Raw genomic sequence first — 18000 nt, 5'->3', positions numbered from 1 at the left:
CTGTGAAATTTTGGCATTCTGCTTAGGAGATGAAAAAGTAGCAAGAGTTTTATACTAGCTACCCAAATTTATTTTTTTTTTTGTCCTTGTTCCTATCCTCCCTGATAATCCAGCACGAATGGCTGATACTGATACTAGAGTATTTATAGCGCTTTCTATTCTAGGACCTCAAACTATTTAAACTCTGGTGCTAAGACAGGAATATAAGATGTCCAAAGTGAACACTGTCTAAAAGTGACTCATGGGAACTTTTGCAGGGTGGTACCCCCACTGCTCCACTTCAGCATGGATGGCCAGCCACTTACCCCAGTGTGGTCATGATGGCTTCTGACACCATCACACGCTCCTGGGTAAGAACTTCAGCCTCTTTCACTGCAAGATTAGGGTTTATTATTAGAGACAGAAGGCAGAGAATGTTCTTTTTATGTATTTAATATAGGCACATTTTCTAGACATGGATTACTGGGAATACATACTGGGATACATACTCCCACTCATATGATGCAAATGGTTTGCTCCTCTCCCTATTCATAGAATCATAGAATGGTTTGGGTTGGAAGGGACCTCAAAGATCATCTAGTTCCAACCCCCCTGCCATGGCAGGGAAATCCTCCACTACACCAGGTTGCCCAAAGCCTCATCCAGCCTGGCCTTGAACATCCCCAGGGATGGGGCATCTACAACTTCTCTGGGCAACCTGTTCCACTGCCTCACCACCCTCAATGTAAAGAATTTCTTTCTTATATCTAACCTAAATCTGCCCTCTTTCAGTTTACATCCATAGATGGCGTAGATATATGATTATCCCATTTCTCTACACTGCTCAGGCTATGCTCCTATAGCTCTTGGTATAGCAAAACTATGGGATGCAAGGAAGGATAACAAAAATGGAGTCCTTCACAGCACTGCCCCTACTCCCATGCTATATTTGCTTGTCCCTCACCTTTTTGATAAAATCGTGCCAGGAGGGGCCCTGGAAAGCTCTGCAAAAGGGGATTTGAATAGCTCTAGTTGCCTTAAGGCAATTCTGCAACGCAAAATAACTTAGCAGGGTGAAGCACTCAAAATAATTTTTCAGATGGTGACTTTTTCTAATTACTTTACATTGCCTTTCTTCCTTCCTTTTTCCTTTGTGCTTAATTTGGTTGTTTCTCAGACTTGTCTTCTGTTTATACAGAGAAGATACTGCTGTTAATTCAACATAGGGTCGGAAATTTAAAACATTATAGAGGTAAAGAGTATAATCATTTGCAAGGCAATTGAAGTCATGGCTAATCGTGGGAAAATGCAACTTTCAGTTATGATTTAATTAATTTCCTTATCAGTATTGCTTGTTTTTCTCTTAGGCACTGTATAAAAGGTAACATAGAGAATGAGTTTGTATTGTCACAAAGATTTACCATCTGTAACTTCCAGGGTGGCGGTGCAGATGGACTGGCCAGCCTTGTTGGTGGCAATGCAGGTATAAGCTCCACTGTGCTTCTTTTTAACATCCAAGAGGATTAGACTGTGATGCATATTTGAACTGGCAAGTTTATACCCAGGAGTGTCTGGTTTGATCCACAGGATATCTTCCCGAGAGTGTTCTTTCAGCCAAGTAATAGTTGGTGGTGGATGTCCTAAAGGAAAACCAATGCAATGAGCTTTAATTTTCCTAATGGTGTTCCTTCCCTAGAATTATGGGCCATGCTGTGAATAAATGCTATTTTAATCTGTTTCCTGATACTTTTGCAACAATAACAGGCATAATATACAATAAAGGAACACAAACCTTTCCACAGCACACTCGTAAGGACAGCAAACCTTTTTGTAAAACCAAAACTCTTAAGCAACACGTCTTCATAAGACTGACAAGTGTTGTTATTATCCCTGTTTTTACACACAGGAAAATGGAGGTGGACATGAGTTAGATGTTTTTCAGTAAAGCACATAAAATCTCTTACATAGCTGGGAGTAGAGTCCCAGACTTCAGATACAGAAGATGAGAAGATGACTTGGGCCAGAGAGAGTCTAGACTGTGTCTTGAAATTATGCAATTTGTTATGCAGAGGCAAGGTGATTTATCCACTTACCTTCAACTTTCACAGATAACGTGATGCTTGCGCCTTTTTTCACCTTTTTATTAGTGAATCTTTCTAGGAACCTTGGTGGTATCAGCTGCTCATGGGCATCTGAAAATGACATGATTGATGAAACATGGTGACACATTCTGTGGGAGTTCAGACTACTGAAAAATTCCTGGGGGTTCTGTCACCACCTGCTACGGTTTCTCTCACCTGCTTCTGATGGCTCTTCTTTCTCATAAGGATCTGTAACACAAGGAGAAAAAAAAAAAAAAAAGACAAATATAAATACCTTTCTGTCCATAAGTTGAAGGAAAAAAAAAAAATTACTTCAAGAGATTACTCCTTACAGGTGATAGTACACAGAAATGTTAGTATGATTTATAAGAGGCCCTCAGTTTTAATAAAACAGACCATTAAATTTTATAAGGTTGGGCAGAAATAAAATGTATGTTTATGAACCAACAGTCAGACCCTAGAGAAGTGACATGCCTCACCTTTGGGACACACAGTGCATTTACAGGTGAACCAAGATTAAAGCATGTCATTGTTTATCTTCCCCACCTCACTTGACTCACCTTGGTAGGCTTTCTGAAGAAAAATAACTATATAAAACGGGAAAAGCCACTGTGGAGAGAAAAGCAGGTGCCAAAAATAGTCCAATACCTACCTTTGACTACCAGCCTGGCCGATGAATATGCAGAACCAGCAGAGTTGATGACAAATATAGAGTACTGGCCAGCGTCCGCCTTAGTGACGTCACGAATTTCCAGCGAGTGGAATTCCTGTTTATCAGTCTTCAGGATGCGATCCGAAACCTTTAACGGCTGTCCATTTTTGAACCAATAGAGGCGAGGCTGTGGGTACCCTGTGAGGGGCAGTTGCAGACAAGGAGAACAGAATACATTGGCAATATGGATTTGGAAGCATCTCCAAACAGGCAGATCGTTCTGAGCAGGAGTCAAGGAATCCTTAGCTCTGCCCAGGGCTGCTGTTTCAAGGATTTACCCAATTAGGAATGGCTACAAATTCATGAAATTCTATTTATCTCTTAAAGTTCTTTCCTGTCTCTTCAGTTTCTGGCACTGCCCACATTGGCTGCGTGTGCAAACGCCTTCCAGCTTGGAAAGGTAACGCTTAGGTCTGATTTGCAACATGCACAAAGAGAAAAGTGGAAATCAAAACAGTTCTCATCATTTTTACAGCAATAAGAGAAAACAGGAGAATCTCTACCTCTCCCTACCACAGACAATCAACACCAGGAGGATGTTTTTGAAGTTTTTAGGTTGCAGCAGCAAGCCCCTCCCAGATTAAGGGAAGTCCAGGACCGTTTCATTTATCAATGAGAATAAAGAACATCCCCACTATCTTTTTTTTTATTATTCCTTATTGCTCCTCCATAACTAATGTGCTCAGAGAATTACAGGACTCAGTTTCCAGAAGCATTTGCCTGTAACTATGCCTGGAGACATGGACACAGAATGAGACACTTAGTCTGCCTGAGTCTGCTGCAGAAGTCAATGTTGGTCAGCATGAACACTTTCTTCCTGCTGGTTTGCGCAAACGTGCTGCAAGATGCGAGGGCTGGGGTCACAGCTGCAGAAGAGCACATCGGAAAACCTCGTCCAGCATTTCAACCTGACAACAAACCTGGAACAACTGACAGTTCTGTGGACTCCTCTCACCTTTCACCTTCAGGTGAAATTTAGCCAGTGATGCTCCAGGTGCCACATGAATATCATGAAGCTCATCAAAGATCTGGGGCAATTGCTCCTCCTCAGTGGTAGATTCCTCCTGTTCTCGGCTAAGAAGCAATCAGAATTAGAAAGAAGAAAGTCAGCAAGGCAGAAAGGAGTTAGGAATCAGAATCGCCTGTTTTAGGTTAATTCCATCTGTGGGTTTTGTCATCATGGCAACAGAATCAGCATACTAAAAAGAGTGGAGTGATATCATGAAGGCAGCCAGAGCAAGATTACAGATGATGAATGTCCAACTGTTGCATCTCAGCTGGTCTGGCTGTTCCTTCATGACATGAAACTGGCCCTGCTAGACACAGTAAAACCCAGGCTTGACATAAATATACACATTGATCTTACCAAGTTTCAAGTTACAAGAGTTAGAGAACCATATTTTACCTTGAAATATATTCTTTGGCGCTGTAGTAAGAAGACGTCTCTGTTGCATCTGCTGCTGTCTCATAGTCAGTGCTGGTCACTGTTAAATGCAAAAAGAAGTGTTTTCTATAATCTGAGCTTTGAAACTATTTTTCTTACTGTAAGTATAGTTTCCCCACTAATCTGAGTGACAGGCAGGTTGATTTCACACTGCTGTTGCAGCAAGATCTCACGCGTCCCCGGGTTATGGAAAACACCTCTGTTTCTCTGAAAAGCTTTGCCCTGAGCCTTGCTTTGGAGTTAGCAAAACCCAACTGAACCCAAGAGGTTGGCAAGTGAAACATTTTGTGGGCAATGCATATGTTTTTCTTAACGTAAATGGTGTTTTTCTTGGGAAAAAAAAAAAAAAAAAAGTATCTACCTCTCAGCAGGACCCTTCCCCTTGTTTTTTTCTACAGTGATTTTGAGACTTACAGTCCACTCGAAGCTCAGCCTTGGTTGAAGCCACTCCCATGTTGTTTTCAGCAAGGCAACGGTAAACACCCATGTCAGTGGGGACCACAGCTGTGATGATCAGCTGATGGCACCCTTCCTGGTCCTCGTTGATCATGTAATGATCGTTTTCCTCAATCGCCTTCCCATCCTTGAACCAGCGAACCGTGGGGAGTGGTTTGCCAACGACCATGCAGTCAAAACTGACTGGATATCCGTCTTGTACCTCTTGGTTTTGGAGCTCAGTCATGAACATGGGAGCTGAAGTCAGGGTAGTTGGGAGAGAAGAAAGGAAAAACTTGGTTGTGTTAAAAGATGTATTTTAAAAGCGCTGCTGCCCAGTGCCTGAAGACTTCTGGTTTCTAGGTTTTTTAATTGCAGAGTGATGTCTTTTCTCTATGAAAACAGCCAAGAACCACCTCCCTGAGAAACACTACGAAGATGTTCCGTAACACCATAAGCATTATGATACCACAGCTGCAAACTATACATTGCCTCTGTTCCTCTCCTTGCCGAAATGTCTTGTCTCCCTCAGGACTGTTCTGAAAATGGTTTCATTTATTTAAGTATAATAATCATAGCATTTATGGCCATATTATTGTAGCAGGGGACACTTCTATTGTGAAAAGCAGCTTTGTAGATCAGTCGACACTTTGCAACCCCCTCCTTCATCACTAACCTCCCTCCTCTGCCTCAAAATGAAAAAGAATTAAAAAAATAATCAGTTTTTCCAAAAGTGCAAAGTTTCCAGAAAAATATCAGTACCAAATGAAAACCAAAGAATTTTTAGAAGTTATTTGTGAGTGAAAAGATAACATTCTGATTTCCAAAGAATAAACGGATTTGCTTCACCTACCTGTATCAGAAGTCAGCAAAGGCGGTGGAGGTCTCACTGCTGGTGGTGCAAACTTCCCATGGGTGGGTGGTGCTGCTTTCCCAATACGCAATTCAATTTTTTTAGGGCCTTGTTCCAAAATGTCAATCTCCACAGGAATTCCCAGAGCACCAAACATCTCTCTGAATCGAGTGGCAGCAGATTTTGCCTCAGACAAGACTTCAAACTTGATGTAGATGTACTGGTCATCCTCACGATACGTCTGATGGTCGACTACCTCTATGTCTCCTTCATCCGCACTGACAAAGAGCTCTTCCTCCACGTCAGAGATCTCTGTTGAGATCTTGGCCCTGAAGAGTCTATGAAGTCTCCTTCCTGCTTTACGGAAAGCATCATCCAGCTCACTGCCAGATGAGCTCTCTGTCTCACTGTCAGTGCTTTGTTTAACCTGCTTCTCCTTCTGAAGAACTTGAGGTTCCTGAGTGCCAATAACCACCTTAGCACTGTGTGCAACCTTACCAAATTTATTGGATGCCTCACAGGTGTATTTACCCGCATCTTTCCTGTCCAGGCCAGTGATAATCAAAGAGCAGGTCCCATCACTGTAATTGTCTATGTGATAGTAACGACCATCTGAAAGCTCTTCCCCGTCTTTCAGCCAACGGACCTTCATGTCAGTTTTGCTGTGGGCCACACACTCAAGGTGGAGAGTGCTTCCAGGCTCACCAGAGAAATCTTTGAAGGTCTCAGTAAACACTGGACACTCCTGTTGCTTGATCTCTTTCCTGACTTTGTAGCCTTTGAAAGCAGCCTGGATCTTCACAGCGGCCTTGTTCATGGAAGGATCATCTAAATCTGGCATTTCTGGTTCAGCTGGCTTAGCAGCTGGGGCAGCCACAACAGTCTCCACGCTGGATTTCTCCCACTGTTTCCATAATTTGCCTGTGGAGATGGACTGAACCTTGCTACTAACACTGACACTTGTCTTCCCAGCTTTCTTGAGGTAGTTCACCAGTGAAGGAGTTCCAGCTCTAGACTCATCATCTGAGCTTGTGAAAGAGAAATCTGCTTCTCCTGTCCTAGCTAGCTCATCACATGTGGAGTATTCCTCTGAGTAATAGTGAGACATCTCTGCTTCCTCCTTCTTCAACTTCTGAAGCTTCTCATCTTCTTCAGGCAACTCACTGATAGAATCCAAGGTGGGCTCCCGGCTCATCCGGCGTTTCTTGGCCAGGGCCTCCCACAGGAGGTGAAGGTCTCCCTCCTGAGCAGCCTCAGGGGGCAAGCTGGGCTGGACACGGCCATCCACCAGCTCTTCTGGTTGGCTTACAGGGGGTGCTTCCCTGGAGATCTCTTTTAGCATTGTCACTGTAGGAACTGAGGAGAATTAAGTTGATAAGATGTTAAAGATCTGTGAGTAAGCTACGAGAAAGCACATCGAAATGTTATTCTAAAGCCTGGGCAGAAGAGTATCAGTGGCATTTAACTAAGCGTTCTGTTGCGAACAAAATTTGAAATTAACATAACTGGACATGGTCCTGGGCAGCCTGTTCTAGATGACCCTGCTTTGAGCAGAGGGATGGACTACATTATCTCTGGAAGTCCTTTCCACCCTCAACTGTCCTGTGATTCTATGCATGTGCATAAAACACAGCCAAACAACTTTTTTTTTTTTTTTCTTCCTCACATATCTGGATCCAATAAATGAATTTCTGCCTTTTCTGAATATTGCAGTCCATGAATATCTGATTAAGACTGTCAGTGGAGACTGGAAAGCTATTCCAGGCTCATCCTATTTTACAGCTAGGCAAGGCTTCACTGACTGGCTTGAATAGATCTCCACTGGTTGTAGCGGGAGCTGAGACTCTCACCTCATATAGAGGTATCTGCCTGTAGATACTTCGACTTAGATGTGTCTAAGGTTGTGACTCACCCTCTGGGACACACTGACTTGTCTCTGCCTAGTGCCCAGTACGTTTGAGATGCTCCAGTCTGCCTGGGACATCCAACGCAGGACCTAAGAGTGCTCTGGGTTCCTCTGGAGAAGAAGATGAAGGCCAGGGGTGATATCCTGAAGTGCCTCAATGGCACTAGATGCCTGTGTGTGGGCCACTGAATCCCACCATAGGGGCACAATTTAGCTTCCTAAGCACTGTGACCCAAAGCCATTTGGGATGTCTAGGACAGGAGGCTGGCAGACACCATGCAGAACATAGGAAAAAGCCCTCAGTTTCTGAAGTGGCAGCTGGAGGCCAGGCAGAATACTCTAAAGCATCTCAAAAGGTACCAGAAACCAATATAGAGACAACTGCATCACACCTTGAATATCTGACTCAGAAAAATCTTGCCTGAGCAGCTCAAAGCTGTCAGGGATTCAGAAACCTACTGGACAATACCGAAAAAGGAAGATAACAATTCTTTGTGGATTGTTATCACAGCTTGCAAAAGAAAATGTATTCCAGTCCAAGCTGTGGAGATGGCCCTGGATGTCCGTAAACAGAACAGATTTAACATCACAGGAATGCACTCTCTATACCTTCAAGACACAAGGTGGCAACAGATTTGACTTCTGGAGAAACCATGCAGGTGTATGTGTCCTGATCTTCAGGTTTAAATGCATGAATAATGAGTATCTGCTTTTTTCCATCGGAGAGGATCTCGTATCTCCCTCCAGCTTGTATTTGTTCTTTTCCTTTGAACCAAGTCACTTTCTCTTCGGTGTCACTTGATAATTTGCACTCCAAGCGAGCCACCTCCCCTTCTGAGACTGATCCTCCCACCAAAGGATGGGTGACTGTGACTGAAGGCTCTGTAATTGGAAAAAAAAAGTGAGTTAACACAAAGAATACATCATAATTTGGCTTTAAGGCACTCGAGATCACTCTACAAAATATCCAAGCCTCTCATCCTTCATTTGTAGATTCTTTAGCTGTTGTAGACAACCAAAGAAAACAACAACAAAAAAGACTGTCAGCATCCACAAAGATGGTATCAAAATAACTTTACAAGCTCTCCCAGCAGTTAAATCATCTCCATTTAAATATATGCATGCAAAAGTAGTTGCATTTTTTGCATTTCTGTGTTTATTTGCTGATCTTCATTTACCCATCACCAGTATTCAAGCAGTCCTACAGATTCTAGGAGATCTTAATATTTAGAAGTGAAGCAGTTCTGAAGTGAGACAAGAAAGAAACAATAAAAAGAATGAAAAAGAAAAGAGATTATTAAAAGCAGCCTTCATGTCAATCTTGAAAGTAAACATATATCTATATGTATATTTACACTAACTTAGGAAGAGTAAAAATTCTCAAAAAGAATTTAAAAAGGAAAATTTTCTGTATCTTCTTTACTTTGGAAGGAGGCCTGCCAATGGCATGCTCTTTGAACGGCAGTGATGCTCGAAATGAAGTCAAGACAAATACATCAAAAATGGAGATGTCGACTGGGATATAAAGCACCCAGCTGAGTTCCCAAAAGCAGCATGCTTCTGAGCGTGATCTGCTCCTCTGCACATTCCACTGGGGTGAGGAGACCACTGCCCAAAATGCCTTGGGTTGGTTGTGGACAAAGTCAGCATGTGCAGAATTACCAGGGTCCGGCACTGGCAGTTGTTATGTTGAAAAAATATCATTGAGTGTCTCAGCCTTAAGCAAAAGAGGATTTTTTATTATTATTCTCACTTCGAGGAATTTGTTGGGCACTTGGCTATCACAGAAAGAGTCTCAAGAAAAGAGAGATTGAGGGAGTGACTCTCCATCCAACTGTAGCTTTCAAAGTTTCACCAACAGAGAGCAAAGGAACTGTGTCCTCCAACATTGCTTTGTGGGGGTTATTGAAAAAGATACACAAATAATATTATGAAGGAGAAAGATGGGTGAAGAAGACAACACTACCCACCCACTGCATTGGTACCAGAGACTTGATTACCACGAATGCATTCCATCATGCCCCTTTTGACTCATTCCATCATAACTCCACCAGAAAAGAAACTCAAGGTGACCGGACAACGCATGGATGCAGTGCAGGCTGCAAGACAGCTTGATGCAGTTTTGAGAAAATAAGTGTTGAGTACTAACAACGCAACAAGTTTTGGTCACAGCAGCCCAGAACAATTTTTCCAAGCTCTTTCTCCTCTGTTGTATCGGCAGCAAAGCATTGGCAGACGTTGCAGAGTGAACTCTTCCAGGAGATGCCTGGAACGGATGAAGCAGGCATGCCATGCGAAACACAAGGTCTACAGCAGCTTGCAGTCCTCCATGGGGGCATCTCTCCATTCTCACCTAGCCGCACCATCTGAGGGAAGTGCACCGGCTCGCTGGCCCCAACTTTGTTTATAGCTGAGACGCGGAATCTGTAGGGTTCCCCTGGGGTGAGATTGTCCACTATAAACTCCGTATTTTGAATAACACCTTTGCTGCATGACTGCCAGCCAATACCTGGGATTTTCCTCTCCACGTTGTAGCCTAGGATGTCACAACCGCCGTCACTCAACGGCTTGTACCAAGACAGAGTTACAGAGTGGCTGTTCTTACTTAAAACTTCTGGTTCTTCAGGTGGATCGGGGTGGGCTGAAGGCACAACAGAGGTCCCGTGATGCACAACATGAGAAATAATGCTTTATGTTAAAACAACCAAGAGTCTTCTACAAGCAATGAGAAGGAAACGCAACAGATTCAGTATTTGTCTTATTGTAAAGTCGAGTGGGTACATGACCATGACTGTGAGACATACCTGTGCACCATTGAGTGTTCCTTTGTCTGCCCTGACCTACACATTTTCCAACTGTCATCTCACATACTGCATGTCACATATTGGGATTTTTTCCTGCTGCTTTGTCCCACCCAGCTCAAAAGAAAGATGACCCTACACTGTCCATATTGTCAAAGAACTTAGCTGAAAACTTCAAGTACATTTGGGCCTTGATTGTATATATTTCAGGTCTGGTCTTAATGGAAATCAAGTTATTGTTGGATTACAGAGTAACTCTAGTAATTTAATCGTGAGTCGCTCAGTTTCTGTGTAATTGCTGTATTTGTCCCAGTATCAGGCGATAACAAAAAAATACGTAACGAGAACGGTCTGGTGTCCTACTAGATTGGCTCCTGATGAACATACTCAGTACATTGGAAAACGTTCCTCTCTTTCTTTACACTCTGGTTTAGAAGACAGAAATAATTCTTTTAGTCTTTAAGTTCAAGGCATTTAGCAGGTAAATGACCTGCCACAATGTACCAATTCAACAAATTAAAGGCGATTAAGGTCAACAGCCAGTTCTTTAACTCTGGACACATGGAGATTTTAATATGCAACTCATTAATCCTGTCAACAGGAGCAGTTAATGAGGATAGTATTTTGCAGTTCCTAAAATGTGGGTGCCCAAAATAAGAGAATGCTGTTCTAAATTTTTTTTTAAAACAACAACCAATTTTTTATTTTTTTTTTTTTTTGTGGAAGTGACTGGAATATATCAGAGATCTCTCAAGTCTCAGAAATCGTTAGACAGACAGACTACTCATAATAATTTCAAGAATGGATGATCAGTCAGTGGTTCTTGAACATTTCAGCTACAGAGTACAGCTAAAACACATTGCAATTATCTCATAACCATCACTGGGGTTGCGCTGGTGTGACCACTGCTGGGTGACCCACCTATCCACTGTGGGAAGGAGCCAGACCTTGGGTGCTGGAATGGACAGTGATGAATCTGTGGTCTAACCTGTCCCACAAGGAAATTAGGGAACTATCATCTTTTCCACTTGTGAAGTACTCCAAGAGCTATTAACTCTTGTATCTCTGAAGTATAATGTGTGTGTTTCATGAGTCTCAGCCACATGGAGATATTAATATGCAACTCATTAATCTGGAAACGTGGTTGTCCTGCACTTGAGTAGATTAACAGTTTTCGAAGGGTTCTCTGCTGCCCTGGATAATTTTTCCATGTGCACTCTCGTTCAGCTCCCTTTCATGTCCACGTTTGCTGAAGGTGATGTTGAACTCTGAGTAAATTGATTTCCGTTAGACTCTGTGCTACATTTTACAATAGACTGCAGCTAAAGAAAGCTGGTGAACATCTCTACCATCTCTAGCCTGATATAATTTTCCTCTGCTGAGGTGGACTATTTCTGGTCAAAGAACAAAGCATCTTCTCAAACTAAGAACACTAGCTGGGGACATGCAAGGCAAAGAGAAAAGGATCAGTATAAAGATCAGAAAATTCGATGTTGTAGCTCAATACCAAATTCTGAGATTTCAAGTGCCACCGGGCTAGAAAGACAGACACTTACCTATCACTGATAACTTGGCTGAAGCAATTGCTTCCCTGGAAGCAAAGGTCACCTCTCCAGAATGATGTGGTTGGGCTTTTTTCAGAATAAGTTTGTATTTGTTTCCATCTGCTTGTATCTCCCAGTCCTCATCCGAATGGATCTCTATGTCATTACTATACCAGGCAACTTCAGTAATTGGCACAGCTTCACTTAGAACGCAGCTAAATGTAGCTTTCTCCCCCAGAGGGACTTCCACATCTGTGAGAGGCTGCAAGATCTGTAGGCGCCACCCTGTAGATAAAAATAGGTAATCAAGCCCTCAGTTACAGAAACAAATACAAGCAAGAGATTTTGTGAATATTTATGCTGAAGCTCTGGACAATCAGGCTTTGGGGAACAAGGAGACCATTAAAAGGGAGGTTATGTATATCTCTAGAACAGGAGATATCACTGAGGACTGAAACTTTCCAAAACTTTTAGGAGCAAAAACCAACCTGACAATGTCTTTCTTTCCCAAGTAGCAGAAAACCACCATGGAGATAACATGCTATGACAGAGGATGGCTGTTCCTGTACTTTGAAAGGGGTTCTGATCCGCACAGGGATCTCCAGCAATAGCAGAAAATACAAGGATGCAGAAATATTGTTGCTGACATAACTCTCATCTCTAAAGACCTGAAGTATCTATAAACACAACCCAACTCATCAGAATAATCATAGAATCGTAGAATCATAGAATGGTTTGAGTTGGAAGGGACCTCAAAGTTCATCTAGTTCCAACCCCCCTGCCATGGGCAGGGACACCCTCCACTACACCAGGTTGCCCAAAGCCTCCTCCAACCTGGCCTTGAACACAATAATGACAACTGTACGAGTCATTTGCTGCTAACTCATTGCCAACTGATGCTGCTTATGTCCGTGTCGTGACATACGGAACAAGGAAAAAAAGAAATTGTAAAACATCATCCATTTATGGTGTAAGAAGGAGATTTAGGTAAGATGCACCTCTTCCACTCTGCTACTCATCATGTTTTCCTGGTTCATCTGCCCTTTCCAACCAGAAATTTGAGACTCCCCATGCACAAGTGTTTCAGTTACCTTTCACCGTCAGGAAGGCTGAGGTCACTGCGTCGCTGCACATAAAAGTCACCCTGCAGCTGTCCTGGGGAGTTAGGTTCTTCAGCAGCAGCAGATGCCTGCGTCCATTTTCAAAGTAAACCATCTCTGTGTTTTCTGTAGTTTTGGCAGGTTCATCGTCAATCAGCCAGTTGTAATTGTAGCACTCGGGCTTGGAAAGATAGCATTCAAACAGAGCTTCTCCTCCTTCCACAGCTTCCACATTCTCCAAGCCCTGGACAATGCTGTTCTTGGCTACCAAAGAAGGACAACAAACAGTATGAATTGTTTGGCCACGCATATCTGAATACTAACAAGCCTTGGAGCACTGGATGATTCCCACTGCTGGAAAGCTGATGGAAAGGATGAGGACATGATAGACTGTGCTTGTAGGTTTAGTTGTTGATTTCAACCACGCTCTAACGCAACACTACACTTAAAAACACTTTTAGTAGTGAGATAGCTTAAAAATAATGATAAACCTCTAGGATTATGTAGACTTCCTCCAGAAACCTGACTTCTGTTTTTACAAATAAAGAAAAAAATATTGGTGTTTATATGAGTCAGGCCAATAGTCGATAGGAAGGGATAGCTCAGGAAGATAATCAAATTCCTTCTGTCCCACAGCTGGAAGCATTTCCCACCGATCTCCCAGGCAGCACAATCATCATCATAATTGGGAAGATGTGAATCCACTGACAGCTCAGGATAAAATCTTAACTACCTGTCACGCAAAGCAAATATGAGAGAACATCACAGCTGGCAAAGCTATAGCGACTGCCATCTGAGTTCACAAGTTTGCCTCTAGGAAACACACAAAAAGTTGAGAAGAACAGTCTTTTTGAAACATCACAAAAGCTCTGTGATAATGAATTAGCTTTATTTTCTCATGCATGTGGGGTGAATCGTGTGGTCAGAAACGTGCACATATCTACACACTCCATTCGCCCGCAGTTGGGCATCAGTTGGCAGTAGTCCACATCAGCCTGATGCAAAATTAAACGTGAGCTGGTGCATGCAAATATAACTCGTGTTAGACAGCCACATGGACAAACTACGTGCACGACAGTGGGAGCACACAGTTGAGTAAATTCAGTTGACACAAATACCATGCGATGGTCACTACGATCTAGAATATAAACCAATGCCCTGAGACGTTCCTGTTCAGATCTCTGTAACCACTATCTGGAACTGTTCTAAGCGAAACCAAAAAAGCTGAACAGTTTATTTAATAACAACAGCAACAACAAAAAAGCATGACTTACTAAAAAAATTCTGTATTATAATTTATTTTCTAATTGTATTGGATTATAATTCTAATGGTATTTTATAATATTCACACTTATGAAGAGCAATGAAGGATTGTAAATCCTTGGAGAGCGTATAATTCTGTTAGAACAAATCTGAGCTGTTTATTTGTGCACTTTTGGAGAGCTGGTTTCCCTAACCATGTAAAGCAGCCCATTGCAAATTCTACCTCCTCATGGGTGCTTTTAGATTATGTTCATTAGCATCTTTTTAAATCCCTAAAATAGAAAGCTCTTCTCAATGTAGAAAATATTACATTAAATAATGCCCTGCTCTTCTGTACTCACAAGTCTGGTTAAGCAAGAAGGAATAATTGCCCAACAAAACACAAATATTCAGAAATCAAATCAGAACCTTTGCTCTTGCTGATCACACTAATTCACCCAGTGACTGAAAATAATAATTCCTCACACAGCAGGAATATATAAGAAACATCAATATAAAATCCTAAACCTACACTTGATATTTTTATTTACTGTTTCTCAGGGCCCTCACAAATGCTGACACCAAATGAGAAGGCAATTCCTGAGTGATCCATATTTGTAGTAAATAAAATATCAAGCTACCTTAGCTTAGCTGGAAACAAAATTAAATTCCACACTCTCCATCAGGTACTGATTTTAAGGCACGCTGTGTGTAGAAAGCAGTCTGTAACAGCAAAAAGTGACTATTTTTAGTAACTTTTTTTACTACTCTTACTATTCCTTTGGACCAACATCACATCTGTGATTTTACAATAATTCAGCAGGACACATCCCATTGCACCGATGCTCCAGTTCATTGTGGAAGAGGTATGATGTGTAAGTGGTGTCATAAGCGAGCGTTAATTAGAACTAAGCTCCAGTGAAATGCTGCAGTTCCATATTCAATTCCCATTAACTCCCAACTACTTTTAGCATCGTTATCAGTACTGGAGTGAACACCAAAGAGTGGGTATCTGACGTGTCACTTATTGTGAGATGCTGCCATGATTTTTCCACCTCTTTTATTCGGAACCCATGATAGTCTTCCTCTTTGGCTGGAAGACCTCACCTTGAACATCAAGTGCAGCCATCACTTTAGTGCCTTCAGCTTCACAAGAATAGATGCCAGTGTCTTCTGGTACCGTAGGTTTAATTTTTAGCATGCTTACATTCCAGTCCTGATCGATAATCACTCGCTGCCCATCTGCATGTATTTCCTGATCATTTTTCTTCCATATGGCGTGTACTGGCCTAGAATATTGGCATATGAACTCTGCTGTGCCATCTTCATCAACAGTTATATCCTGCATGGGACTGACCACTTCAATGGTTGGATCTGTTAACCAACACGTCAGGAAGGACATGCATTAGTGGATCCTCATGGAAATGGCAACTTAGAGATCTTTGACAAGCACAGAGCCTGTGGGGAGCAAGCAGAGTGACAGTGCAAGCAGGGAGATGACTGGGCACACCGGGGATTAGCAGTTTAGTCTGTGCTTGAGTCAGCATCAAGCAGGATTGAAGCAAAACTGGTACATTAGGACACAACTATCACACAACTGCAATATACATGTGAAAAAGAAAAATCTCAATAAAATCTGGAAGACTGGAAGCGTGTCTGCAGCATCCTTCTCAGCAGAACTAGGTCAACTTCCCCAAAAAATTGATAAGGCTACAATGGGACATAAAAAGATGACAGAGAAAGCTGATATATGTCCTTATCTTTCAAATAGTCATTCTGGTCACAATCCAGCTAGAATAAACTACACCAAACCACTGTCTGGAATGCTCCTCTTGAAACTGGTGCATCAGGTTGAGGATTTGGGATGCTGCTAGCAGACCTTGGGAAGCAAAGACAGTTTTGCAAATGTCTTTTGGAAACTTGTTGCTCTCTAAGGCTCCCTCTACCACTCCGTGTGTCTGCATGTGTGTTTATGGAGAGGAAGCTTCAAAGGGAGATCATGGAGAAGTTCTGGTTACACCAGGTCTGAAGAAGCAGAAAGGTATCTGTGCAGGGAGTACAATGACATCTCCTTTCATAAGATGCAGACATGTGCTCCTTACAGCAAATGTCACCTGTGGTCTTGGAGAAGAAATGTGTCCTGGTTCCACTGACCCATTGCTCTTTGCCACAGCTAGGCTAAACCTTGGTGGCCCTATTCACCCATGCAGAATGGCAGAAAGCTCCTTGGGACTTAGGAGTCAACGTGTGCACTGAGGCCTGAAATTCTCACTGTCCAAAAGGGTCAGAAGAAGGTGGCAGCTCCTTCAGACTTCTTCATTTTCCCCCAACTCGTACATGAAGATGCCATCATGCTGGGCCACAGAACGAATGCAGTTGTAGGGCAATAATATTGTGAAGGCCCAGCAAGAAAACTCTCATGAGATCTCACTTAAAGAATATATCCAGTTAGAAGCATGCCTTACACCAGGAGAATGGGGCACGTGTTACAAAGAGAAAGACAATTTGTTCCTTGATGAAGAACAAGCCATGGATAGCTGGACTGAAATACACCTAGTTTGAAGATAGATCTGTTTTTACAAGGTCATGTAGTGATAGGACACGGGGCAATGGCTTTAAACTGAAAGAGGGGAGATTTAGATTAGATATAAGGAAGAAATTTTTCCCTCTTAGGGCGGTGAGGCACTGGAACAGGTTGCCCAGAGAAGTTGTGGCTGCCCCATCCCTGGAAGTGTTCAAGGCCACGTTGGATGAGGCTTTGAGCAACCTGGTGTAGTGGAGGGTGTCCCTGCCCATGGCAGGGGGGTTGGAACTGGATAATCTTTATGGTTCCTTCCAATCCAAATTGTTCTATGATTCTATTTTTAAATTTCTGGACAAAATAAAGTGCATGAAATTGGCTGTTAATACAAGGACAGTCAGAATTTTACTACTGTTTTACTTTCCTGTTGAATCAAGTGTTACTGAGCACAGTGTAACTGGGGTGTTTTTTAAATACCTTTCTATCTTAATCCAATTATAGTCACATACTACTGCGATTCAGGTTCACGTTAAAGAAATCTTGCCTTAATAGAAGCAGAAAATCTCCAGATACATATGTGTACTAGCATGGGCTGTGGGGTTGGGCTAGATGTCCCTTCCAACATCAATGATGTTGTGATTCTGTGAAATGAAAACTTCTCAGCAGCCCTTTATTTGACTGGGTAGAATAACTAACGATGTATTTAATTTTAGTTTATGTTTTAGGTCCACTGGATTTCTTTGCCCAGATATCTCAGAACCAGGTTCTGTCTCTGAAAATGTGAAACTTAAAATTGATACAAACGGACACGGGATTTGTGGGGTTTGCACACTACATTGTTCCTGCACCGTTCTGCTATTAGGAAGAAGTGATTTGGCATTTTCTCTTTGCAGAGTTAAATTTTCTGACTGTACAAAGGACACATGGTATACAGAAGGAGACATCAACCACTGACTGCAATTCCATATTGTGGATGATTCCTGTTACAGTAGGCAGTTATAGCATGGGGGTAGATTTTAATAAAGAGCTCTTAACCTTTCATACTTCCATATACAAATCTCTTTTCCAAGCATGGAATAAGTGTTACTTTTGTCTGAAAAATAACAGCTTTTCCCAATGGCTACAAAAGGACTGGATGTGAAGGAGCTTGCTTCAAGTCTGGAGCTCAGTGTTATTTGCAGCTTGTGGCTACCCTTACCAAATGAGAAAAATATTCATCCAACAGACCAGAAAGCTTTGCTAGTGCAGTGATGACCATTACTATTCTGGTAGTCAACAAATGAGTTTTATTTTATTGCTGTGTTACTGCAACGTCATGTACCCTTTGGTTTCCACAAAAAGCTCCGGAGCCATCAATATAA

General features: G+C 42.2%; 1 protein-coding gene across 1 annotated transcript in view; it reads right to left on the bottom strand.

The window, feature by feature from the left end:
• OBSCN (obscurin, cytoskeletal calmodulin and titin-interacting RhoGEF) overlaps positions 1-18000 on the bottom strand; it is a 193300-nt gene that overhangs the window by 66521 nt on the left and 108779 nt on the right. The window contains exons 65-78 of the mRNA XM_086614829.1: positions 15226-15492; positions 12868-13140; positions 11789-12061; positions 9785-10072; positions 8041-8313; positions 5526-6881; positions 4652-4930; positions 4199-4277; positions 3749-3867; positions 2734-2931; positions 2277-2309; positions 2073-2171; positions 1401-1619; positions 306-372 (exon numbers count right to left, since the gene is read on the bottom strand). Of these exons, the coding sequence (XP_086470955.1) occupies positions 306-372; positions 1401-1619; positions 2073-2171; positions 2277-2309; positions 2734-2931; positions 3749-3867; positions 4199-4277; positions 4652-4930; positions 5526-6881; positions 8041-8313; positions 9785-10072; positions 11789-12061; positions 12868-13140; positions 15226-15492 (3823 nt within the window). The remainder of the gene's footprint in view (positions 1-305; positions 373-1400; positions 1620-2072; positions 2172-2276; positions 2310-2733; positions 2932-3748; positions 3868-4198; positions 4278-4651; positions 4931-5525; positions 6882-8040; positions 8314-9784; positions 10073-11788; positions 12062-12867; positions 13141-15225; positions 15493-18000) is intronic.

The sequence above is a fragment of the Tauraco erythrolophus genome, chromosome 7 (assembly GCF_009769465.1).
Source record: "Tauraco erythrolophus isolate bTauEry1 chromosome 7, bTauEry1.pri, whole genome shotgun sequence".
NCBI classification, from domain to species: Eukaryota; Metazoa; Chordata; class Aves; order Musophagiformes; family Musophagidae; genus Tauraco; species Tauraco erythrolophus.
Note: the sequence above shows the minus strand (reverse complement) of the source record. Positions and strands in the feature narration are given on the sequence as shown.